The sequence below is a fragment of the Actinia tenebrosa genome, unplaced genomic scaffold, assembly GCF_029948245.1.
Source record: "Actinia tenebrosa isolate PJP-AT-01 unplaced genomic scaffold, QUT_ActTen_1.0 PGA_scaffold3__52_contigs__length_22856419, whole genome shotgun sequence".
NCBI lineage: Eukaryota > Metazoa > Cnidaria > Anthozoa > Actiniaria > Actiniidae > Actinia > Actinia tenebrosa.
In genome coordinates this window covers 18995233-19021561 of record NW_028292580.1, presented here as the reverse complement: position 1 = coordinate 19021561, position 26329 = coordinate 18995233, and the positions used below count along the sequence as shown (strand labels likewise).

At 38.2% G+C, this 26329-nt stretch overlaps 2 protein-coding genes across 2 annotated transcripts; one reads left to right on the top strand and one right to left on the bottom strand.

The window, feature by feature from the left end:
• Window positions 1-231: 231 nt before the first annotated feature.
• LOC116306831 (mu-type opioid receptor) lies at window positions 232-4613 on the bottom strand. The gene is made up of 3 exons (XM_031716951.2): window positions 4511-4613; window positions 4148-4220; window positions 232-2514 (listed from the first exon to the last, which is right to left on the bottom strand). The coding sequence occupies exons 2-3, from the start codon at window positions 4185-4187 to the stop codon at window positions 1295-1297; spliced, it is 1260 nt and encodes a 419-aa protein (XP_031572811.2). The 5' UTR covers window positions 4188-4220; window positions 4511-4613; the 3' UTR covers window positions 232-1294.
• A 1259-nt stretch (window positions 4614-5872) lies between these two features.
• On the top strand, window positions 5873-25452 carry LOC116306834 (uncharacterized). The gene is made up of 27 exons (XM_031716955.2): window positions 5873-5963; window positions 7505-7576; window positions 7986-8071; window positions 8300-8391; window positions 8742-8832; window positions 10109-10538; window positions 11324-11472; window positions 12510-12602; window positions 13156-13215; window positions 14053-14145; window positions 14749-14817; window positions 15533-15583; window positions 16301-16342; window positions 16868-16996; window positions 17472-17535; window positions 18064-18115; window positions 18322-18418; window positions 18790-18870; window positions 18963-19004; window positions 19842-19950; window positions 20054-20095; window positions 20290-20383; window positions 21503-21551; window positions 22463-22563; window positions 23459-23643; window positions 24301-24362; window positions 24923-25452. The coding sequence occupies exons 2-27, from the start codon at window positions 7513-7515 to the stop codon at window positions 25067-25069; spliced, it is 2574 nt and encodes an 857-aa protein (XP_031572815.2). The 5' UTR covers window positions 5873-5963; window positions 7505-7512; the 3' UTR covers window positions 25070-25452.
• The last annotated feature ends 877 nt before the right edge of the window (window positions 25453-26329 follow it).

Here is a 26329-nt window from a genome sequence, read left to right as displayed (position 1 = left end):
CACATTAAGGGCACGGAGGTATAACACAGATGACTGTCAACACAGATTTCGTCATGGAGAGTGGAGTGGCAACTAGGCGAACCTCATTGAGGGCTCTGTGGGAAGTGAAAAAATTATTCCCGGCCAATTAGCTTTATACGATATTGTCACAAGATAAAGTCACCTACTTTTGCGTCATTCATGTGGCATTCAGACTGGAATTCTGAGCGATATTTATTACATACATATAAACATTAAACATATATAACACATACTTTATGGGAAGCCATTCCAATCACAACACGTCTTACAGTGTACCACTGTAAGTCAGTACCGTACATTTCCCACTCATGCGATAATCATTGTTATACATACATACATACATACATACATACATAGTTTATTCAAATCGCAAATAAATTATTGACAAATAGTAAAATACAAGTAAGAGCAGAGGCTAGCAAAAAGCGATACAAATAAGACAACAAAGCACAATAATAGGCGACTTGAAAGGAAGTTATGAGGTTATCCCTATGTGAAAACTCCCAAGAAAAACAACAAAACATGACAAAAATGCATTATAAAGAAAGACCCTAAGCAGCGTAATTAGCGAAAAATGCTCTATAAATGAAGTATAAGTATATGAATATGTACTAAATAAAGGAGAGACAAGCTCTCCGCCACCCTGAGCCCCACCCCCGCACGCGCACCCACCAGACAGATTATGAAGTCTGTCCGCCTGGTGAGCGCACGCGCGAGAAACCCAGAGCAACAGAGAACCCGTCTCCTCCTTAATCTAGACTCTACTAAAAAATATACTAATCGATGTGTACTGCAATATGTAAACATTAAACACCTAAGTGAGACTTCAATTTCTGCTTAAATGATCTAAACCCATCGGTTTCAACAATGTCTTTAGGTAGATCGTTCCACATATTAACAACTCTGACGAAAAAGGAGTATTTGTAGCAGTTAACTCTGGCTGCTTTAACATAAAGTTTGTAGGAATGATTAGCTCTGGTAGACGTAACTTTCGTAAATTCAAAAAAGTCACGGAAATTTAGAATACCTAAACCGAAAACTATTTTGTAACATTCAACTAGAGTTAGGTAGTCCCTGCGGGTCGAGAGAGTAGGCCACTTCAATATTTTACATCTTTCTTCGTATGTCATTTCCCCTCTAGTTTGTCGGGAAGCTATTTTAATGTTAGAGCATGTTTGTACCGTGTATGTGCTGTAAGTCAGTGCCATATGTATCCCAGTTATGCGACAACGCACCAAACCCGTTATTGCTGCCATTGCCTTTGAATATGAAGCTATGGATCAATCTTTTCGGATAAAGCGTGATTATGTTCACTAAAATGATGTTCAACGATATCGTTTGGGCTATTCTTACTATTGTAGACCTCCAATATACTATTTTTCCCATTGTCCAAATTTGCCGCCATACCAATGAGTGTGACTGGTGAAAATGCTTTGGGGATCTCCCTTACTCTGTACAACCCAGTGTGACAGTTGATTGCGTGACCCACTACGCATGACATCATGGTTGACTTATTCCCGCAACGATTACTGGTTTCCCTACTAGCTATGGAAACATGATCAGCGGTAGGACAACATTTGAAGTACTTCAGCAACGCTTCTCTAAAACGGTCGTTGAGAGCAAACACAAGACATGGGTTGATTGCACTATTTGCATGTGCAAGCATGATAGCTATACCATCTTTTCGGTCACTGGACGTGAACACCGCCTTCAACCACTCGATATGGACTGGCAACCAACATGCAACAAAAGCAAGCAAAAGAATTATCAAGAGACGAACAGTTTTACGCTTACTTCGGAACACTGCGCGCCGTCCGGCATTCGATGGCTGACCTGGTACATGACGGAACCAAAGACGTAAGCTAATCATGATGTAACTGATCGTCATGAGGACAACTGGCAAGCCAAAAATGAATACGAAAACAACCACGTAATACATCCTTCGTAGAGATTGGCTAGTCTCATCCAGTCTGTTTAAACACTTCATTCTGCCATGTTCTTTGCGGGTATTATACATATAAATACAAGGGATGCCTATGATCGCTGACACCATCCATATACTGATGATGATGCGTTTGACGTTACGTGTGACGATGATCCTTCTGATGGGGAAGAATACTGCTATGAATCGGTCGATAGATATAGCCATGAGCGTCATCGTAGAAGCAAGGACAGACAAGACAGAAGCGCTAGCAGCTATCTCACAGAGAACTGTTCCCGTTAATCCTTGCAGCCAGTTTTGGGCGACGCAGATAAAATATGACCAAATGGGCATGGAGAAAAGAGTAGCGACGAGGTCAGCTATCGCCATGTTAGCAAACAAGCAGTTGTTTGAATTTTTCTTCATATTGCTTTGGCTGAAGACCATGTGAGTAAGAAGTGAGTTGGCAACGGTGGACGTCACCATGATGATGACGTAAAATGCGTATAGACCAAGCATGATGTCATCATAAGATAAGACGGGATCAGAGGAGTTTCCTGATCTTGGATAATCTGCATTGGAAAAAAAATGTTGAATGACATTTCATATTTCATGAGAATTGACAGCGCATGGCATCTGATGAATCATTTTACGTACAGCATTTCAGCAAGCACGCGGCATGCGAGCAGAAGCGCGTGTGGTGGGCGCTGCTAATGCGCCTTCTCTCACTAATGCGCAGAACCGGGATGAATTCAAGGGCTCGGTGTTTGTCGTATGTGAGTAGAGTTGTTTCGGTTTGTTCTTTCCTGTGCTGCTTCGAGGCTTTTCTCACCGGTTTTTCCTCCCTCCACAAAAATATACTTCTAAATTCTAATTCACTCTATCTGTCCTATTATATATTGAGTTATATCGTCCACCCTGGAGTGGGAAATCCCATTCGAATTTTGCATTGCTTAATCAAAATGGTGGTGAATATCCATACAGTTTATATTAGATCTTCATAGTCACAAAATGGAACAGTTCTGACACTGGTGAAGATAATCATGACATTCACTGGTTTTTCATTCAAAATTCAGAGTTTTTTCCATGAGAAATTGGGAAAACTACTTATATTAGATGGGCTTTTTAAGGCAGCCATATTGTGGGGGAGATAACAATGCAGTGTTCTTGCGCATGTCGTTCGAGTGACATTTCATTTCTCATAGTGATCAAAAGCTAGTATTCTCCCCTACAATAAAGATGGCCGCCAAGAAACCATTCTATTGAAGAAAGGTCCTCCTAAAATTTTGTTAGAAAAGAGCCAAGTTCCATATAAGTCGCAAAACAGTGTGATACGTTTAGTGATCAAACTTTCGGAAATATTCACTTTCTCCGACTGATAATCCCATGGATATTTGCACTAATCCAGAATCAGACACTTCAAGTCCGGCAGCTGGACAAAGTTATGCCTTAGCTTCCACAATATCCCAATATCCAAATCAATAGAAATCTTAACAAGATCGCATTAGGTTACAGCTCTGTGAAATAAGCTTGGCGACCTCTGGTTGTTTGGCAACCTCTATCGCTAGTGCGCTTTGCCATATGCTTAATCTTAACACAACATGAAACTGATATATTTATCAGTGAATCTTTCAGTAATGTAATTTCATTTGTCATGTAAATAAAACTTAATAGGATGTAGTAAAAAATTGCGGAATCGTTTATGGACATGGACTAATAGAATTAATTTAACCTTTTCGACTAAATTATATGCACGATCGTTTTTTTCAAATTTTACTGATACAGTATATGAATGATTTTCAGTGAAAGGAATAAAAAAATAAACAAGCAAACAAAAAACAGTTTGAAAATTGAAAAACATATCAACCTCGGCCTAGCATGTTCTTCATTTAGGAATTTCAATATTTTATTTTGTCATAAAGGCCCAAAATACTGACGAGGATTTTGAAAATTAAGATACTAAAGAAACAGAAGAAGTTTATGTTTTATTTTAACCTCCCACGTCTTCTTTTAGCTTGAAATGCTTCTACCTTAATTTTCTTCTTAAGCTGATGACCATAGTCTTTCTCAGCTCCAAAAGAAAAGGAAAAAACAGTTTCCCCGCAAATTGATTTAAGATATCATTGAACACGTCGTTTTTTTAAATGAGAAGTGTAGCTAATAAGTCCCAAATCCCAGAAATTGTGAAAACTCCTTTTGACTTACCGCTAAAATTTGTCCATCTTATCGATGTATCGTTTTCCATTTTATTCTCCTCGTTGAGCCTTCTGTTTCAAGCCTTCTTTAAAGGATTAAATAAATTTAGTTTGAATCAACTATTTTCAACTTTTCATCGTACCAGTTTTTGCGACGCCGAAAAAGATTTTCACTTAACTTGAGCGGTCCCACACAAAAATAAAAGAGCTCCAAATGCACAATACTCATCAAACTATCTCACTGATAAATTATCAATTATTGAACAAGCTGAAAGTTTTGATTTGATTTCCATTATACTAATATGAGCCTAACTAATTTAAGAATTATCGTAAGCAATCCAAACTGCTGTACTATTAGCAGACAAATCCTTACCTCGACTTTGGTCGTTTCTCCTGACCCCGGCTCCCACTCAAGATCGATCAAAAAAATGATCAAAAGTCAATGACAAATGATACGTGAATACAGGTTGAGTAATTCTATTAGGTATTGAGCAATAGTTTGTAGAATATTAAAAAAAGTCGGTGAGGTGTTTTTGTGATGCTAAATAAATAAGTAGTTGAAAACGAGGAAACAAACGGCAATGTGCTCAATCAGTCAAACGCTCAAAAAAGGCTCGTAATTCTAAGCCATGGTTGATCAGCTGCTTCGACTCAATAATATGACAAAGGCCATCACGTAGATCAAGGTGTCTCATTTGAATTTTAGTGCTAAAAAACAAGCTAAGACGTGTTTTCATACAGCGATGCGGGTTAAAACGAAAGCCAAAAGAACTAGAATTTGAGAGAAGAATGCGGTTGACACATTTGAGGAACTTTTCCTGAAACTTCAAGGCAGACGGTGGAAGTGAACGACGGGCAGATACGAGGGGAATGATATTCTAAACTTGTTCACTTTTCGTTTAAAAGTTTATAGTTTGAATGCACTCCCAAACCTTTTAAAGCAAACCCAACAGCAGGAACAACAACTACAGCTGACACAACAACAGCAACAGTAACAACAACAGCAACAGCCAACTCAGTTCAGCAACAACCAAACCAATAATAACCACAATTTTCATGACTATCGTTAGCTTTGACTAAATTTCATGCCCTAATTATCTACTTCCACAGTCAACGGAAAGAGTCAATATTCAATGTAATGCTGCATTTACAAACCCAGACAAATGTTTCATCATATAAAACGAAGCGCGAACCTTAATGAATCTTTCGCGCGCGCTAAAAAATAAATTGGATTAGACTTGAATTTTCATCTAATTCTATTATCAATTTTTTCGTTTTTGTAAAGCGGTTAAGGCCATTGTACAGCCATGAAGCCCATGTTTGTGCACTCTAAAAAATGAGTGATAATAATAATAACAATAATAATAATAATAATAATAATAATAATAATAACAACAATGATAATAATAATAGCGAAGATCATGATCACGAGTACGCAGCCCCATTTGCCACACCCAAATATTTAAACATAAAAAGTCTATACACTGTTGTGTAGTGTATACGAAAAAATAAAGCGTTCACTAAATTATTCATTCAATTCTAAGCCTTACAAACCTTGTATTTAAAATATGGCCTTTGAATAGAAAAAATGATTCTTTCTGAACAAACAGAAATGTTATGCACAGTCCAACTTCATAGTTGACGTGGGTTACCTGTGGATTCAGAATCTGTCCTCGTCCACGATTTCCCATAACAGCGGTATCATCAACAGGAAGTTGTAATGTGATCATTCTTATCAAAATGGCGGACAGATTGGAATGATCTGAGCTGCGTCTTCAATAAACATTTCCTTTCAAATAGGACCTCCTCTTTGACCATTATTATAGGTAGGTCTTATGATATTATTATTCTCATTATTTTTCTCATCACTTATATATTAAATCAAAAGAGTTTTGTTAAAATCACGAAATAATGAAATAAGTTTGATTTTGAGATTTTTGAAGTGTAGCGTTTTTGAAGTTACTACAACTACTGGAAGTCACAGCTTTTTTTAAGAAAAACTCTTAAACTATGATTTGGTGTTTTAAGCCCTTCGTTATTTTTGATGAAGAAACAAAAATCATCTAGTCTTTTAGTGGCTTTTGTTTAAGAAGCTTAAATGAAAGTCGAAACGAGTAGCCAGTTGTTGCTAGAATTCATGCTAGAACGAAACGTATTCGAATAAGCTAGAATAGTTAGCAATTATTCGCCGAAGGCGAAGTGAATATCGGGGAATATTTACCAAGACGCGAGTCTTCGAGCGGCGGGATAAATATTCTCCATATTCTCTGAGCCTGAGGCGAATAATTGTTTTAGCATATACCAACTTGTGTACAGAGTAACTTATTTTTATATACACTAATTCAATAAAAACAAACAAACAGAAACTTTTAGTTTGCATGATGACAAATTCACGCAAAACTTTTAGCAAAACTTTAAGCAAAACTTTTAGGCCATACTTCGTTGCCTTTTTAGTATTGATAGGAATGGCAATTACTTTAATTTTTTCAATTTACTCATCGGAAATTGTAGCAAAACGATTGCCGGCAGATGCCATTTTGTTGCCAACTCAATATTCCGAGATTCAGAGGTGAATATTGTACGATATTCACCTCCAATTAACCAATGAGCATGTGCGTTCTTAGGAAGTACACAAGTTGGTATATGCTAACAAGATTTATCTTTCAACTTCTTGACAAAATTACCAAATGATAACACGTTGTTAATCATGTTGTCATTGTGCACGAATGACTAATATTTATTACTTATTTGTATAAGTTAGGATATTTGAATTTTAAGGAAAATGTTTCTTATTTCTTAGTATATATATAATAATTAGTTAGTGTAATATTGTTAAGTGCTATTGGACTAAATGGAAATAGGGCTATATTGAATAAAGGCTTATTATTATTATTATTATTATTATTATTATTATTATTATTATTATTATGTGAACCTAACAAGCTATTAATATGCATAAGAAAAATTTGTACAAGGTAGTATGGCTCAATTACTAATTTGTTTATGCTTATAATTATGTATTGCAGATGCTTATTAAATAAAGTTAAGATGGACTATTTTACAGCTGTTTTCATTGCTCTTTGCTGATTAAATGGCCGTCACTACAAAAAAAAATACACTGCTAGAATAAATACATGCACTGCCATCAATCAGAGTATACGTGTATGTATATACCAAACAATTTATTTGATTGATGGTAGTCTATTGCCCGATTTGCCTGTGGTAAAAAATTTTCAGTCAGTGCATAGCAATGAAAACAGGGGTAAAATGTTAACTAGTTGTACTTGATTAAATACTTTATCCAGGCATCTAGTCTGTCTCTTATAATATTATAGGCCATACACATCTTGGTTTTTATATTCTACAGTGTTTGAAATGAGTAGTCAAGTGCAAGAAGAAGTTGAAAAGCTAAAAGAGCTATATAAAACAAGCTCAAGAGGTAGATTTTAGATTTTTTGTACATGTACATCTTAATAGTTATGCTCTAACTTGCTTTATAAAATAACTGTTCTAAATCTCGCGTTTTGATTGGTTGGGAGCACGTGCTTTATGAGAGCACACAGCATGTGTGCGCACTTCCAGTTTCATTCCTGTAATTTGTATTCTATAAAAGAAATAAAAAACTTGCTTGCTGTGCTGTGTGGAGTTATAAAGCACTTGGGAATTGGCAGAAAACTCGAGAAGTGTTGAAAAGCACTCTGCTATGCGTCATGCTTCTTCTAACACTTCTCTAGCGTTCTTCCAACCCCCGCGAGCTTTATAACTGCGCCCTAGCACGTGCACACATTTTCTATTTCTTCAATAATATTATGGTAAGTTATGAATGAAGGGAATTATTTGGTTTTCAGCTTTAGAGAACTGGCCAAAAAGTGATCATGTATCAAGTTGTGATGATAAAGCCTTTGTTGAATTGCTGGAAGAATTAACAGATTTGGTAAGCGCTGTATAAACCCTTTTTGTTATAATTTCCATAATGAATTTTAAAAAATATATTGTCATCATCATGTGTGTGAAGATTATGACACTTGGTCCAAGCCTACAAATTTTAGCACTGGAAATGAGACATTTTTTCCAGTAGATTAGTGGTTTTGACTGGGGAACATATGTCAGCTTTATAGAAAAAAAATATTAGTTAATTATTTCTCTTCTACAAATAAACCAGGAATTAGAAGCTGCTGTCCATGGACTGCAAAGACAAATCGAGGTTGAACTTCTTCTGGTCAAGAATCTGGAACGTTTGAGAATAATAAATAGGTAATGGTGTTTGGGAAATTAATATTTGAAGATGTAGCTATTACTGCATTATACTGGAGCTTCTAATTTGGGAAGAAAAAGTATTTCCTATTAGATATCAAGGCAAAAAAAAAAAAAAAAAAAAAAATAGCTGGTCATCTAACAATGTCTGGCTAGAACTGGAACTTGTCAAGTTCCATTGAGCAGTTACATCTTTTTTCACCAGTCATTTCAACCAGCAACATTGAGCCAGAAATGATGTATGACTGAGCTAAAACTGCTGCTCGTCATGACCAGCAATTAACTGATGCATGCTGGTATTTTTTTGAGCCACGACTATTAAAAATAATCTTGTCACTTAACTATTTTAGTGGTGAGTGTCCAGATACAAATTCCAAGCTAATCTCAAGTCAAACAAAAGTAGCAAGACTCAGGAGTAGACTGTTGCGCTGTCTTAGCAAGGTAAAAATAAAAATATGAAACTTTAAATTTAAATTTTTTAACTGAGATTTGTTATGATTTTTATGGAATGTTCGATACTTAGTGTACATATTATATATCAAGTTCTAATTGCATGCCGTTGTTACTAAACAACAGAGAATTAAATGTTTTGCATGAGTTGATAATAACAAGTGGGGACTGGTTGGGACTGTATTGGTGTATCAAATACAACAAGTGAATAAATAAAAAAAACTTGTCATCGCTAATCACCACTGCAAAGTACAGCAGTGGCGCAGCCCAACAGGGTCAAACTGAAAGCATGTGAAGGCGCCTCTGGCAGCCGCTATACAGTCCATATATGACCCCAGAGCACAGCTCTAACCAGTTTGAATTAGTTAGGGTTGATTTTGAGATGAGGTAGGAAAAACCGGAGGACCGGAAAAACCCTCGGAGTCAGAAAGAGAACCAACCAACTCAGCTCACATGAGGTGACTGGGATTTGAACCCCAGACCTCAGAGGTGAGAGGTGAGCATTTTACCAGAATAGTAAGGACGCATTAAAAAACTGTATTACGGGTGTTAGTCCTTTAATGATAATTCTCATAGTAAAAGAGCTCACATAGTTATTAGCCAGCCTAGGATAAAAATAATGACTGGTCATGATATGATCAGCCACTGAAGAATTGCTTGAGGTGTAGCAAAGCAGTGCAACATGCATGACGACCAATTTGCCTGCATGCTGTGAATGTCTTCTTCTATATGGTAGCCTGCCAATCAAAATAATGTAAGCATAATATGGTGATACAATTACATTTTACATTTACATTTACCAGTTAGGTCATTCGCTCAATGCTGAGCATTTTAGACCACGCTAAATAGTTATTAAAATGATTAAATAATAAACATATTAATAAATAGAATAAATAATAATAAATAGTAATTGTCCAACAAGTTAATAAATATCTGCAGCTGCATTCTTAAATGCTGCAAAAGAGGTTGCTAGTGCTGCTTTCTTTGTAAGTTGGTTCCATTCTGAAATTGTTCTTGGGTAGAATGAGTACTTGTAATAATCCTTTGTGGATCCTGTGGATACAACTAGTAAGACTCAAATGAATTGCAAAGTTGGAAAACTTGGTAACTTAAAATTGTTGCTTGCTTGCTTTAATGACCATGGAAGACCAAAGAGAACCAAAGAACTACAGTACATGAATTTACTTGGCAATAAAATTCATTATAATCATATAAAGTTACTTACCACTTAAAATATCTTATATGAATTTTCCCTCAATGTCTTCAGCAATTGAACAACCAGGGACACAAGGAAAGTGTCCTTCCTCCTTGGCACAGTAAAATTGGAAATGAAGAGGTAACCACTGCTACAACTGCTGAAACCCAAAATGATACAACGACAGGGGGGCCTGGAGATGTAAGAGATGGTTCAGCTGAGATTGGAATTGCTGCCGACCAGCCTACCGATTCAGGAGAAGACAACCAGTTGTACAAATCTGGCTCAACAACTAGTGGAAGCAGTGAACATTCTGAAGTAGAAGGAGTTTCTTTTAACAAAACAGAGATTGAAAATCTCCATTGGGTTGAACCAAAAGATTTGTCCACTACTTCACCAGTGAGTAAAGGTACAGAGTGTGAGTCTTCTTCAAAAGAAGTTGGGAATGTTGCCAAGGACAAAAGTCCACAAAAAGATGCTCCTGAAAAGGGATCAAAACCAGGTATTGATGGGTTTCAAGCATTCCCAAGAGAGTTAAAAGACAAAAACATGGCGGCCATTGTGGTACCATTAACATTGGATGCTAATGAGAAATATTTTGTTAAATGGTACCAACATGGCCGCAATGGCGTTACGTGCAAACGAAGAATATGCTATAGTGTGTTAAATTAAACCAAACTTAGGAAGATCTTTAAATGTAGACTCTGTGATTTTACTTGCCCAGAGAAAAAAAAGTAAATTTATGAAATAACTGTTATAGATATCACATTTTCTTATTGGTTAGGTGCAGTGTAAGGCACTTTTCTCTGATGTTCTGCCAATCTCCACATTACTGCAGACAGTACATGTGCATAGTTTATGTTTGTTGAATTATAATATTATATAGAAACTAATTCCATGTTTTGGTTTTACTTACTAGTTATACCACAACTTTGTATCATTGGCAAAAACATTTTAAAAATCCTTATTTTTACGAAGGTAGCACTTAATAGCCAGTTGCTTACTAACCTGTAGCCCTATGTTCCATGATCAAATTGGAATTTAGGAGTTGGTTTTTGTGAAGGGAGGAAAACAGAGAACCTGGAAAATAAGAAGCACAGACGAGAACCCTAAGCTAGAAACTCTACCTACATACAACACCAAGCTTGGGGGGACTTGACCTTTGTCTCATTGCTGAGAGCAAGTGCTCTTGCTGCTACCCCAACTGTAATTACTTTAGCTTGCCAACCATGTTTCCTTGTCTTATGAATTTAATGAATTTAAATGTTTTTTTCCTGGTAAACACAGCTGGCGAAGAAAATGGAAAGAAAAAAATACAAGAGACATTAGAAAAAAATCTCCATGAAAAGGGCCACAATGAACACAAAAAATCCATTTCAGAATCAGATGTGTCACCTCCACCAAAACCACCTCCCTACAGTTCCCAGGAGAAAAAGGTAAAAATATGTAACACCCCATTAGAAAGACCCTTGAGTTTATCAAAAAACTTTGATTTTATCAAAATCCTTTAAGCAACCTCGAAGCTGACCATTCTATAAGTCTGGGCATGGCAAAGCTACAGATCAAATTGGGACTTAGCATGTTTGGCTGTGGCATGGGGTGGGAAAGGAAAACCCAAAAAAACTTAGGACAATCCTCAAATCAAGCTTGCTGTATCCCATATCACACTGTAATTTTTCCCTGTTAAAGCCAAAGTTTATGAATCGACATTTAGTTCAGCTTGGCTGAAATTATTTATCGTAGTAGACCATGTGTTCGATCAGGGCACGAAATTAATGTTTGCAAACTCGCAAAATGTGAGTGAAATTTTGTATTTAGCAAGAGACAAAAAATTTAACTAGCTAAGTTTTGCAAGTATGACCACAGTCCATAAATTGAAGGACTGAAAATTTCAGAACCAGCATCAGGTAACGTTTGTTATTCATGGCATCCAATCACTAGTGACCTTGAAGTTTCTGCTAATGAGAACAACATTTACTAGCAAGGTTTTGCTAGTTGGTTTAAAGGTTAATTTCGTGCCCTTATGTTATTTCTTTGTTTGATGGTTGTGGATGGAAAGAGACATGAATATTGAACAATAAAACTCAAGTGAAGAATATTGTTATCAAGAGAATGACAATCATGTCCAGACTTAAATTGGAAAAGTCATTACACCTAACAAGCTAAAAGATATATTCCATTATTAATGAGTTTTTTTAAAAATAACTTTATTATCGATAGTAGTCATACATTAATGCCATCTACCTCCACATAGCTATTTACACGATTTTTTTTACTTTACATTTTTTTTAAATTATTTCATTCTGTTATTTCATATAAATTTTCCTCTATATGCCGTCCACCTCCACATAACTATTTACACGTTTTTGTTTTTTTTTTGCTTTACATTTTTAAAATATTATTTCATTTCATTAATGAGTTTTAAAATATACAGTATGAGACAAGATTGAATATTTTTCTAATTTGTGTTTAGAATGCAGATTTAAAGGCATTGTTTCCAGATGATGAAGACATGACTGATGGTTATTTGATGACTGAACAGCCACAAATGCGAGATTGGGATCCGGTAAGTCACCCCCATTCCACCCCCACCTCAGTCTCTCAACCTCCCTGTGGCATGCCCTGTTTTGGTTTTCTATTGCTGGACAAGCCTTGGGATTGGGAAACTTTCATTGATTTGATATGGGTCACAAACTTCTTGGTCTTAAGAAAAGGAAAATACCCTCTCAGATGTAATGTTTTCCCATTTCAGACCACATGCCATTCTCTTGAGAATAAGATTATTCCTTTGTGTTGTATCCATGTTCATGTGTCATCTTATGTGTTAAAGAAAGAAAGAATACTCTAGAGAACAGCATGTGGTCTGAAATAGGAAAACATTACTACCAATGAGGTCTATTCTGAAGTGACTAAAAAGAGCCCCAAGAAATTCTTTGGTGCAGCATTATAAAAGTATTAAAAAATTGAAACGTTTGAAAAATTTGAAAAATTTGACAGCGTTTTGAAATAATAAGGCTGAGGTTCCTAATCTTTTGGAGTCAGAAGTAACCAAGGGTAGTAGGTGATTTATCAATGTGCAGGAGCCTTACTTTAGATCATCATTGTTTGTTTTCTTGCAGACATTATTACTTCAAGATTTATTTGTAGACAAGAAAGATAACGAAACAAAAGAGGAGCAAGTATGGAAATTTTAGAAATTTATGCACATTTGTGATAGATTGTTGTATGCTTGGATATTTTTTGGTAATACCCTTCCATCCACAAAAAAATTCTGCTCTGTTTTTTTTTTTAAATATTTTTTATAAAAGTAGGTGACAGTGAAATGGTACTCATCACCATCACCATACAGAACTGACAACGTTAGACCCTTGAGTGTAATATCTTTCCATTTCAGACTATATGTCATTCTATTGAGCATAAGATTCTTTGTTTGAGTTGTTTTCATATAGACACCTTGCATGTGACGTCAATGGAGCTCAATTTGGAGGACAAAACGATGTAATTTCAATCTCCTGAGAACTGGAAATCTATTGTTTTGCCCCCCAAATTGAGCTGCATTCAGGCCTACCGTAAAGTAAGTACTTTACCGAACATCCTATCAGGTCCACCATGCCAAGTGGCTCGTGATTTCGATGGTCCTGAAGTAAAAATATCATAAGTCACTTAAAGCAATACTCAGTACGGCATTAAATCCATTGAAACACGGGGATATTACGTCGATGGGTAACCTGCAAGGGATCTATTCGTGTGTCTTCTAATGCACAACCATTAAACAAAGAAATGATACTCAAGGGAATGACACGTGGTCTTAAATGGGAAAACATTACGCCCAAGGTAAAACTGTGTCTATTAGTGTATCAATTACAGCATGTGAGTTTACTACTCAACCAATGAAATGCTCCAGCACTGTCACGATTACTTTTCAGAGTAATATGAAATTTGCACCAGACTGGATTAGGGTTAATAATTGTTAAATAGACCATATTGATGATCGATACGCTGTTTGTATTTGATAGGCAGCTGCAGCTCCAGAGGAACCACCTTCCTTTGGTGTCGTGCGCATGGCAGGATACATGGATAAGTTACCCAGCACTTACAAACAGAAAAAGGTGAGATTTCCAACCTTATATTCATCGCGCCGAAATGTTTTTGAATTAGTAAGGTAAGAGGTGTGCTCGAAGAGACTCGTGTAGCACGTATTCAAAATATAACCAAGGCAAACCACACAAACAGACAAGCAAAAGTATAATAGTCGGTCAAGAGAGATGTGCCGCTGAACCCTCTAAACCCTGACCCTCTTCTAGAGTTAAACTGCCAAAATTCATACCATGGTATTATTTATTATATTAAAAAACCCCGGCTGTTCCGGTAGTTGCGAAAATAGATACCCTGCTCTAGAGAGAGGGGGGAAGAGAGAGCGCGTGATTTCATATATCCTGTTCCAGAGAGCTTGGCGATTTTATATACCCTTTTCCAGAGTAGAATCGCTGAAAACCATACCCTGTTTAGCGGCACCCACCAGTATAGCGGTATAGCGAATATAGGGGAGTACCCCCCCCCACGGGAGGTAGGCAAACGGTCTGATTTACTGACAGTTGACAAACAGAAACACAGGCAAACGCATCCATTCATCCAGCAGGCAGTTTCGAAGGCAGGAGGTGACTGTAAATCATAAGGTCACTTACAAGCTATTTTTTCATGTATCGTTTTAGTCGACTGTGTTCAAAGGATGGAAGAAGAGACATTTTAAGGCATTTGATGGTCAGCTGTTTTACTTTGAGGTAAGAATTAACCTCCGAATAGTGCAGTTCTCGTATGACTGTGAAAACCTCAAGGCACGAACACGCCCGTAACACGGCAAGGCATGCACGAGAATTTACTCTCCATCCAATCAAATACCCGGAACACGGCATAAACACTGCGCGAACACGGTCACGCCAAGGTCACGGCACTGTCAACCAATCACATTGCGCGAGGAAAAATTTCAGCCAATTAAAATTCTAGAAAACATCACAGTCACGGCACCTCACGCTTACGGCACTGAGCTTTTCACAGTCATGCGAAAACTGCACCAACGGTCACAGCACCATCACTTTCGCCGTCACGTTACGTCACGCACGTCACGTTAACGAAATCCAGTCTAAAATAGCTGATATTACACTTGACCCCGCAATGAGGTTTTAGAATCATACAAGTGAGGATATCAGGTTGACATATACAATGCTTAAAATTGGTGTCTCATTTAGCATCTGATGTGCATGCATCCATGATGATATCTGCTATTGGCCTCCAATACAGGCTACTCTAAAATGAATGCCAGTCGTGATAGATTTTTGGGCTACCTATAGTTGGTTCGCCAGAGGGAAGACTAGGTCTATTGTAAGTTCCAGGGTGTAGTTCGACCACAGGTAATCCAATCGCCGTAATATCTCCGCGTTTCATCAGATTTAGTGCCGTAAGTAATACTTCAAGTAATTTACGATATTTTTACTTCAGGACCATCGAAATCACGAGCCACTTGGCATGGTGGACCTGGAAGGATGTTCGGTAAAGTACCCACTAATGACTCCATTTCCAAAAGACATCTCTACCCGGGGGGACCCCGATCGGAGAAGAGCGGAGATGCTCGTTGTACCTCTTAGGGTTCCAGATCTGCAATTTGTTACCTCTTGGGTGTAACAAATCTAAAAGGATTACCAGAGAGTAAGCCAGTATCTGTTAGGGTGTTTTTTTGAGGCAATAAGATACCTAAGATAATATGATGACACTCAGAATGGCAGTTGTAATTCAGGATATTTATTTTGGTGCATTATCTGACTTCTGTCACTTAGATCGTAGAAAGTAGGTACATTTTAGGGATAACAATCATTAGTTGCCACACTCAACTGGACAGGACTCGGGTACCTTAGGGGTCAATTGCAAAATTTCCGACAAGCATCCCCGCCCTTCTTTACATAGGAGTCCCGAGAAGCATCCCTGCTCTTCTATATATAGGATCCCCCTGGATAACTCTTTCTTACCTTCTGATTTGTATAGTCTCCTTCTCTTTGTAGAAAAACTGGACAGGGTACCTCTTAGGGGTGATTTGCGAAATTTCCAACAAGCATCCCCGCCCTTCTATATATAGTATTCCCCCCCCCCCCCCCCCCCCGAGTAACTCTATCTTACCTTCTCATTTGTATAGTCTCCTTCTCCTTGTAGCAATTCCCATTGAACCCTGGTTTGGGGGCCAAAGCAATTTGTAATGATTCGTTATTCTTTTAGGTTGTTATCTCTGGCGAAAGAATGTTGGAATTAATAGACTCTGTAAGTAAGATAGTGATTATACCTCTTTGTTTCACGGGCCAAGTGAAAATCATTGTAGTTTTTTAGAGGAGAGCGATGCTTTCATTTAGAGAGAAATACGCCGATCCCGGCTAAGATTGAGTGTCCACCCAAAAAAGGGTAGTTTTCCCAATAGAATAAAGAATGCCCGACCAACAAACTCGAATTCATAAGATTTTTTAGTAAGGTCGATTTTTTTTTCTTAAAGTACCTTTAGAATGCATTGATTCTAAGACAGACATTTACAATTTTCAGGACTCGGTGTCTGTTCCATGCTGTATATCAAAAACACAGTTTAGCTTGTCCGATGTAGCAACAGTAACTAGGGAGGTAGAACAATGAATGTGGGATGAGTGTATTAGATAAATGCTCATTGAGTTGTCTGTTCCATGCTGTATATCAAAAACACATTTTAGCTTGTAGCAACAGTAACTAGGGAGGTAGAACAATGAATGTGGGATCAGTGTATTAGATAAATGTTCATTCAGTTGTCTTCCATTTAATCAGGAGGGCAAGGCAGCACTTAAAGTCAGATGCGCAACACCAGCAGAAGCACAGGACTGGAAAGAAGCCATAGAAGAAGAGGCAAAAGCTAAAATCACTCAAAATGTAGAATGTACCGACTCCTCTCCGGAGGTAAGTTGTGCTGCTTACAGGACGAATTCACTGTAATTCCATTTTTCAGGTGCCCTGGTTTTTGAGTGCATCTTTTTTTTGAGGACCTCAAAAGTCATGGCTTTCCCCTTTATTGAAGGCAAAGGCAAAATAATTATATTTAACGTTGCTAGTCATTCCTTCAGCTACGTGGCTGGTATCCGGCCAGGAAGCCGACGGTGCGCACTTTACCTCCTCTGTCCATCAGTGCCCTGTTTTAAGAGTATTCAAAACTGAAGCTACAAGGATTAGAGAGAAATCGAAACAGATGTGGAGATCCTGAGGATCGAACCGTGGACCTCTATCTTCGTGCACTAGGGCCGAGCACTAACCAAATGAGCTATCCCTGTTTCTATTATCCACCCTCTTTTACCCCAGCTGCACTGATGTATAATATATCTATCATAGGCTTTCCTTTTCATTATATGATCTACCTTCCATTTTTCTCTAATTCCAGGGCTCAGTGATTGTGATAGATCTTGGCTCTAGTTCTGTTAAGGCAGGATTTGCAAGCGAAGAAGGTAATGAGACAAGCCATATGGCTTGTTGGTATTATCACCAGTATTGTTCATTACGGGTAGACTTCTTTTCTCAGTCTAAGCGAACTAGCCAATCAGGAATCATTTTGTTTGTAGAATGCTGTCTCAGTTCCAAGTTCGGCTCAATGAACTAGTCTTTTTCTGGAGATTTGAAATAATCTGAGTTATGGGGTCAATGATTAAATAGAGGACATTACATAGGCGTGCGGAGATACGAAATTTATCTTTGAGTGTTGAAAAGATCTCTCACGAGTGAGCGCAGAAGATAAATTCCGTATCTCCACGCGCCCATGTTTTATCCTCTATTTCTCAAATGGTATTGCTGGCGGAATGTTCATCAGCTGAATCGCAAGCTTTTGATAGGATTCTTTCTGGTTGACAGCACATGGTGGTCAGTGATTGACCACCATCTGGAGCAGATAATAAGAATCAAAAACTTTTATCAGCTGAGTGAAAGTCAGCAATACCCAATCCATAAAATGAGTTTACTCATGATTTGCTTTGTTACAGCTTGGCCCCAAGTAGTATTCCCTTGTGTATGTGCTGAACTCAAGGAGGATGAGTAAGTAGTTCAGTGCACGATTATTTACAAAAGTCTTGCATATGTATCAGTTTTACTTGCTGTCTCGAATCTGTATACCAAATAAGTGTTAGTACATTTAAATACAGGTACGAATCTCAATTTTTCAATTACAGTGAAATTCCGGTTTGAAAATTGAAAAAAAAAGTCGAATAAATTCTTGCCCCTGGTCATGTGTGTTTATGTAGGTCAGACTGTGTGTATGGTTTTGACGCACTGGTACCTGAAAGAAGAAAGAAGTCAATTCTACGCTTTCCTCTGCGAAGATCTCTAAAGATTGACAAGGTAAACCCTTAGTAATGCCAACGTTTCATATCGTAGTGTATTCTGCGTTAAGCCTGACTTTAACTCTGTTTAAAAGTCGAAGCAGAACTAAAACCAGAGGGCTACACGCAGGCTAATTGTGGTCGTAGTGTAGTCCAATAGGCACCTTGCTTGTGACGTCAAAGGAGCTCAATTTGGAGGACAAAACAAAAGAATTCCATTCTAAAGAGAATTGGAAACCTATTATTATGTCCTTCAGATTGAGCAGCATCCCGAAGTGCTGCAAGGGGTGTAAATAGTTTGGTTAAATTCCCTACATGCATCATATATTGTGGATAATGCTATAAAGTATTCTGCTCGTTAGTAGTTGAATGTTCCATTGACCTTCACAGCTCAAGTTCTCCCCATCTGCGTTGACTGGTATTCTAGAGCATGTCTTTAGCATGCTGAAGGTGAATCCTGCCAAGCACAAGGTACAATATTCGTACACAGTGCATTAGTAACCCTAGTGCAGTTGTGATGAAAGTGAAAGATCCTAGATTAAAGATGTTGCAATCTGTTTCAGGTGATAATGACTTTACCTCAAAATACCAGCCTCAATGAAAAGGTATGTGAATTCAGAAAAAGAATTATAAATTGATATGCATGGTGATGGAGATAATGGCGATGTTAAAGGTAATGATGTTGCTATTCTGGGGCGGTGGTGGTGATAGGTGATGATAATGCCGTTGTTGGTGGTGGTTGTCCCATATCCTTTGACACAGTAATGTTCAAAGATGGTGATGATGATGATAATGATAGTGGTGGTGGTGGTGGCGATAGATGGTGATGATAATAATGCCGTTGTTGGTGCTGGATGTCCCATATCCTTTGTCACAATGATGTTCAATGGTGGTGATGATGATGATAATGATAGTGGTGGTGGTGGTGGTGGTGGTGATGGATGTCCCATAACCTTTGTCACAGTGTTATTCAACGATGGTGATGACGATAATAGTGGTGGTGCTGTGGTGATAAATGATGATAATGGCGATGTTGGTTTTCCCATAACCTTTGTCACAATGATGTTCAACGATGGCGTTGGTGGTGATGATGATAGTGATGGTGGTGTTGGTGGTGATGATGATAGTGATGGTGGTGGTGGTGATGGTCCAGAAAGTGATGATCATGGAGGTGGTTGCGATGAAGAAGATGATGGTGGTATTATGACGATAGTGATGGTGTTGATGGTGGTGATGGTGTTGTTGTTGATGATAATTGGAATGTTGTTGCTGTTCAGTGATGGTCACCGGGTGGTACCGATGGTGATGATCATGAAATTACCTAGTAATGTGGGTGGTTGTGGTCATGCTTGTGATGGTGATAGTGTTAGCTTCGTTGTGGTGATTCTCCTACATATTTGTCACTATAGTAATCAATGTGGGATTCTTCATTATCTTTCAAGGGTGAGCTCGTGGATATCCTATTAGGATTCTTCGGGGTTGAGGCGTGCTACCTTCAACATCAATCAATACTGGCCCTGTACTCTTACAGCGCCGTGTCTGGAATTATCGGTAGGTATAATTCTGCCTGACCAATATTCTCTTTCATATACTGTAGTTTTTGTGGGAAAATCATTGCAGAAATGAAACAGCTTTCTTCTTTTCTTCCCATTAGTGGACATTGGAGATCATATTGACGTGATTCCTGTTGTGGAAGGTTTGTATGCTTCTCTCTAATCTTGGAAAACCTTACAAATTTTACACATGCCTTGAAACAACTTCTGGGCTGATGAAAGTCAAGGCACGGCTAACTCACAGATAGAACCCTAAAACAACCTCTCAGATATATATCGAACCTAAATGTAATACAAAATGTCATACGTTTAAATGATGACATGGGCTTTGTTCTAGGATGTGTTATTGAGGCTGGTGCATCCAGGTTACCATATGGTGGCCGACAGATCACAGATATGCTGGCTAGACTACTAACGGAAAAAGGCCATAGGTAAGGCAAAATCTCTAGAAAATTCACAACACTTTTGCTGCAAAAACCGCATTCGAATTCACGTTGTTGGCGCTAGCCATCATGTGGTATGAATGGTGGAACATTGTGTTACAGTCACCAATAATTTCGGACATATGCAGCCAGGCGCGCCATTCCTTCAATCATTCCATATACATTCATTATTTCACTGATCTGTGCGTAACATTTTAGGTTCTTCTCTGAAGTCAAATCCCATATGCAGCCGTGTGCGCCATTCCTTCAATCATTCCATATACATTCATTATTTCACCGATCTGTGCGCAACATTCTAGGTTCTTCTCTGAAGTCAAATCCCATATGCAACCATACGCGCCATTCCTTCAATCATTCCATATACATTCATTATTTCACTGATCTGTGCGTAACATTTTAGGTTCTTATCTGAAGTCAAATCCCATATGCAGCCGTGCGCGCCATTCCTTCAATCATTCCATATACATTCATTATTTCACTGATCTGTGCGTAACATTTTAGGTTCTTCTTCGAAGTCAAATCCTATATGCAACCATGCGCGCCATTCCTTCAATCATTCCATATACATTCATTATTTCACTGATCTGTACGTAACATTCTAGGTTCTTATCTGAAGTCAAATCCCATATGCAGCCGTGCGCTCCATTCCTTCAATCATTCCATATACATTCATTATTTCACTGATCTGTGCGTAACATTTTAGGTTCTTCTCTGAAGTCAAATCCCATATGCAACCATACGCGCCATTCCTTCAATCATTCCATATACATTCATTATTTCACTGATCTGTGCGCAACATTTTAGGTTCTTATCTGAAGTCGAATCCCATATGCAGCCGTGCGCGCCATTCCTTCAATCATTCCATATACATTCATTATTTCACTGATCTGTGCGCAACATTTTAGGTTCTTATCTGAAGTCAAATCCCATATGCAGCCGTGCGCGCCATTCCTTCAATCATTCCATATACATCCATTATTTCACTTATCTGTACGTAACATTCTAGGTTCTTCTCTGAAGTCGAATGCCATATTCAGCCATGTGCGCCATTCCTCCAATCATTCCATATACATTCATAATTTCACTTATCTGTACGCAACATTCTAGGTTCTTCGCTGAAGTCGAATCCTATATCACGCGATACATTAAAGAAAAGGTAAGTACATCTATCAGGTGCATGCCCCTTCTTCCGACTTGAATGAAAAGAATGTGTGTGAGGTTATTCCGATTAGATGAAACAGTAGACTGAAATCATTGCACGATTGCATATAAATGGTTGATAGCGCATTCCGACGGATAAATCTTATCCAGTGGATAATTTTATTGGATAACAGCATCGACTTATCCACTGGATAAGGATTTATCCATCGGATAACGCTATCCACTGTTCGTACAACTGGACACAGGGAATTAGAAGAGAAAGGTAATTAGGTTCGGAGGTATAAAGTAGATCTCTGGGACATACTGTAAGCATGCACAAAACCTGCGAACAGTATACTCCCACTCATTCATTCATTCATTTGTTCATTTTTACAATTGTTCGTTCCATTTATCCTCTTTCCGATCCACGTCACTATATCTATGTCCATTTATATTGCTAAGACTACCAAAAACTAAGTTATATTGTGTGTTTTTAAACCTTTAGTCCTTGTTAGAAAAGTTAAGATTTGCAGCAAGTGGCATGCTTCGTTTCAAGGTTTCACGTGCTGCGGTTGCCATGGAAACTTGGCTGCTCTTTCGTCATTTACTAAGCACTTTTATATCAAAGTTTTTCGGGGAAAAATAGTTTTAATTCTGAGCTATCTATATTGCCGCTGTTAGAGCATCAATTGGGTTTAGTGTTTGAAACCTGGAAAAAATATTTGCAACTACTTTTGACTTTTAGCCTCACCGCAGAGATGACATATATTTTTAATAAGATAAACGGAAACAAGGGCAAAGTGGGGTGAAATAAAAATTGGTTATATAAACTTACCATTGACTTTTACCACTGGAGTTAGAAACGAATTTCAAACGAAAAAGAAATTCTGTTATTTTGTTTCTAAACTCAGATCTTCCATTCAACAGGCTTGTTACGTGTCCGAAAGTAAAACCAGTGACGATGAAGACGTGCCATGCCACCCGATTGATGTCATGTTGGCCAAGTATAACATTCCTGATGGAACAAAGTATGTCTAATATCTTACTGAGGTTTTCCATATTCTGCTAACTCGGTAGTTACAAGCTGCACGCTGAAATTTGGGTTTTTGCTGCCATTAATCAAAAATAATCAGTCGGTACCTTTTATGTTTTGACTGGCGGCAGGGAAAAACCAATTCAGATAACAGAAAACAGCAATAACAAAATATAATTAAATGAAAAACAGTGCGCTCGTGGTTTAACATTTAAGTTCACGCGATAGTGCTCTATTTATTGTTCATTGGCTTGATATCCTTCTAGAGTTTTCACAAAATAGTTTCAATAGTTTTCGACATAATTTCTTCCAAGTAGAGTACGTAGTTGTTATCAACCGCAACCCATTCCCGCCAACCGACCACATACATTTGCATGACTACGCAGGCAAAACACTTTGCAACATCACGTTGTATCTGGTCTAATATGCTTTACATGAGAAATAATTCAGTTTCCCGGGAGGGGGGGGGGGGGGAAGACTCTATTGTTGTGCCCTCCTGTCATGGCTGCCATCACGTGATGGTGCAAAAACTCTATCGGCAGACACTCAGCATGAACCGACTGTGATTAAGGATACAATCTTTTTTATCTTGCCATCCATTTGATATTAAGGCTGCTGTTTCATAATTTTGTATCCAGTTAAAATAGTCTTTAAAAAACCTAATATAATGGACGTAATCCACTTAGGCGTAATGTTTTTCCCATTTCAGACCACGTGTCATTCTCTCGAGAATAAGATTCTTTGTTTGAGTTGTATCCATATTCATTTGTCTTCTCATGCGCAACCATTAAGCAAAGAAATGATACTCTAGGAAATCACACGTGGTCTGAAATGGGAAAACCGTGGATTAAGTCTATTGTTTTTGTTTAATATTTCCTTGATCTTTAAAGGAAGGTGACGTTCGATACTGCGAGATACCGCTGTACAGAAGGATTGTTCAAGCCTCACGTTTGGGGCAAGGATCATCCGGGTATTCAGGACCTCACATACAAGGCCATTATGGCATGTAGTATGGATGTCCGTAAACAAATGTGTCGGAGCATCTATCTGAGTGGCGGTGGATCTATGTTACCAGGTATTTATAGCCTACCTTTAGGCAGCTGATCTGAGAAAAATTAGTAGCCAATCAGAATCGAGAAAATTTGCAAAACTGATGTGTCACTTTCCATTTTAAAATTATGGATTTCCAAGCCTTAAAGTGAAAAAAAACACGTTGCTAATAAGCTTTTGATAACAATATCACAATAATTAAGGAGTTATATTTAATGAGTTATATTATATTTACAATGGAAGGCATGTTTTTATTTTTCGCTGGTGAATTTTCGCAAGCTTCATGACACCTCAGTTTTGCAGTGACGTCATTTCTGCGTCACTATTTCACATCAGCTGGAGACACTTTGTATGTGACGTCAAGTATCACGTGAAATAGCTGTTGTTAGCATTAAAGACGTTGCTACTCGATGAAACATTCAGATGAAATCTGGCCTGTTTGCAGTGATATCTAATCACTAAAATTTAGATGTAATCAACTGCACAGAGTTGTACTGTTTGTACTAAATATAGAACCCCTGCGGCACGTGAGAATGCAGCTCAATTTGGAGGACATAACAATAAGTTTCCAATTCTCATAAGATTGAAATTCTTTGGTTTTGTCCTCCAAATTGAGCTGCTTTGACGTCACATACAGGGGATCCATTCGAGGTCTGACGTACTGTTGTTGTGTTCTGTTAAGGTTTTCCTGAAAGACTCCAGACAGAAGTGAGTGCACTCTTACCACCCCACAACATTGTCCAGGTATTTTAGTTAATCTTGTTGATATTTATTTATATATTATTTCCTTCCTTCCTTCCTCAGTTCCTTCCTCAGTTCCTTTCTCAGTTCCTTCCTCAGTTCCTTCCTCAGTTCCTTCCTCAGTTCCTTTCTCAGTTCCTTCCTCAGTTCCTCCCTCCCTCCCTTCCTTCCTTCCTTCCTCCCCTTCCCTCCTACCTTCCTTGCTTCCTCCGTCCCTCCTTCCCTTCCTTCCTCCAATCCCTGCTACCTTCCTTGCTTCCTCCCTCCCTCCCTCCTTCCCTTCCTTCCTTCCTTTCTTCCTTCCTTCCATTCATCCCTCCAGTTCCATCCAACCTTCCTCCTTCTATTTGCATTCTTCCTCTAGTTGCATCCTTCCTCTAGTTCCCTTCTTCCATCCATCACCACATCCATACATTCACCCTACAATGCTATCTTCCTTCCTTTTTACCACTTTTTTTCCTTTCTCGACTTTCCTCTCTTTCTCAAACGGTCCCTCTCAATTGACGTGCCTCAGTAAACCTTCTATCTCTACTCAACTCATCACAACTTACTTTATTCTCAAGGTCCATGCAGGTACAGATCGTCATTATTCAGCCTTCATTGGTGCATCAGTGGTGGCCAATCTACCTCTGTTCGAGGAGCACTGCATCACGCAAGACGATTGGAATGACATTGGAGTCGATGCCCTGGAAAAATGGGAGAACCTATAGTTCAGCCGATAATTATTTACTTCAATTTTAGAATTAATGAATTTTAGATTTTGTAAGTCATCCGCTCCGCTATTTACTGGCGGTACTGAGGACGGTACTGTCATCTTTGCCGTTCGCGCCACATTTACCGACGAGCTTTTCACTCGGTGTATAAATTATACCATCATACAAAGCTGGCGGTAATTTTGGCGCGAAACGCAAAACGCATTCCTTCAAATTAAGGAAGAAAAATAATAGTTTAAAAATGCCAGAGAGATGGAAAGATGTCGTTAGAGTCAGGAAAACACAGAGAAAGAAGATAGTCACAGGTTATGAGTCAGTGCTTTCCAGGTCAGATGTACGGGAAATTGTGTGAGCTTATAGTAAATGTATTTACTTTGCAACTTGCCTGCTTGCCTGCTTGCCTGCTTGCCTGCTTGCCTGCTTGCCTGCTTGCCTGCTTGCCTGCTTGCCTGCTTGCCTCGTTGTTTTTCGTTTTCAGTCGTTCCTGTTCGATAAATTTTAATCTCTGATTTTCGTTGAACTTACAAAATAATGCCGGTTTCCCACGTTCGTGTGGCCTACAGAAGTTGAAGCAATCCTTAATTCGGGATACCTTTGCTTTTCCATAGACTGTTCCCGTTGGCAAACCGTTACATCATTAAGCGCGCGTGCATCAAGAGTTGATCTTCACTTTAGCTAATCTCGATGATCGTCTGTGTAGACGAATAGCAATCTTGAATAACGATGAGTAACTCATGATGCCTTTATTTGTGACTTGAATTATTTCGTGGTCGTAATAACCAACTTTTAGCAAATAATAATATAATAATAATAATAATATGTCTAATTAGTTTTTCGAAAGAAAAAGCAGAACAATCCATTTATTCCTCCACTCGTTTACTCATGTTAAAAAAGCAATCCTTGTTTCATTTTTATCAATATTTTATGCGAAGAACTGAAATATTCTTAATAAAACAACAGCAAGACCTTGGTCGACAACCGAAGTCTGTTATCGTTTCCATTCACTAAATATTGCATTTTATATTTTCTCCGCCAAATAACTTATACATAAATCATGGAATCTAAACATTGAGAATCGTTATTCATTTTATCTAGTATTTATTCTACTTGTCCGAACAGAACCACCTGTTCAGGGAACTAAATACGAAAATACTGCCATCCGCGGCCCAGACATTCGGTATGTACCATCCACTTCCATTTTTCTATCACCAACGAACACTAACTCACATTGCAGCAAACTTGAATTTACGAATGATT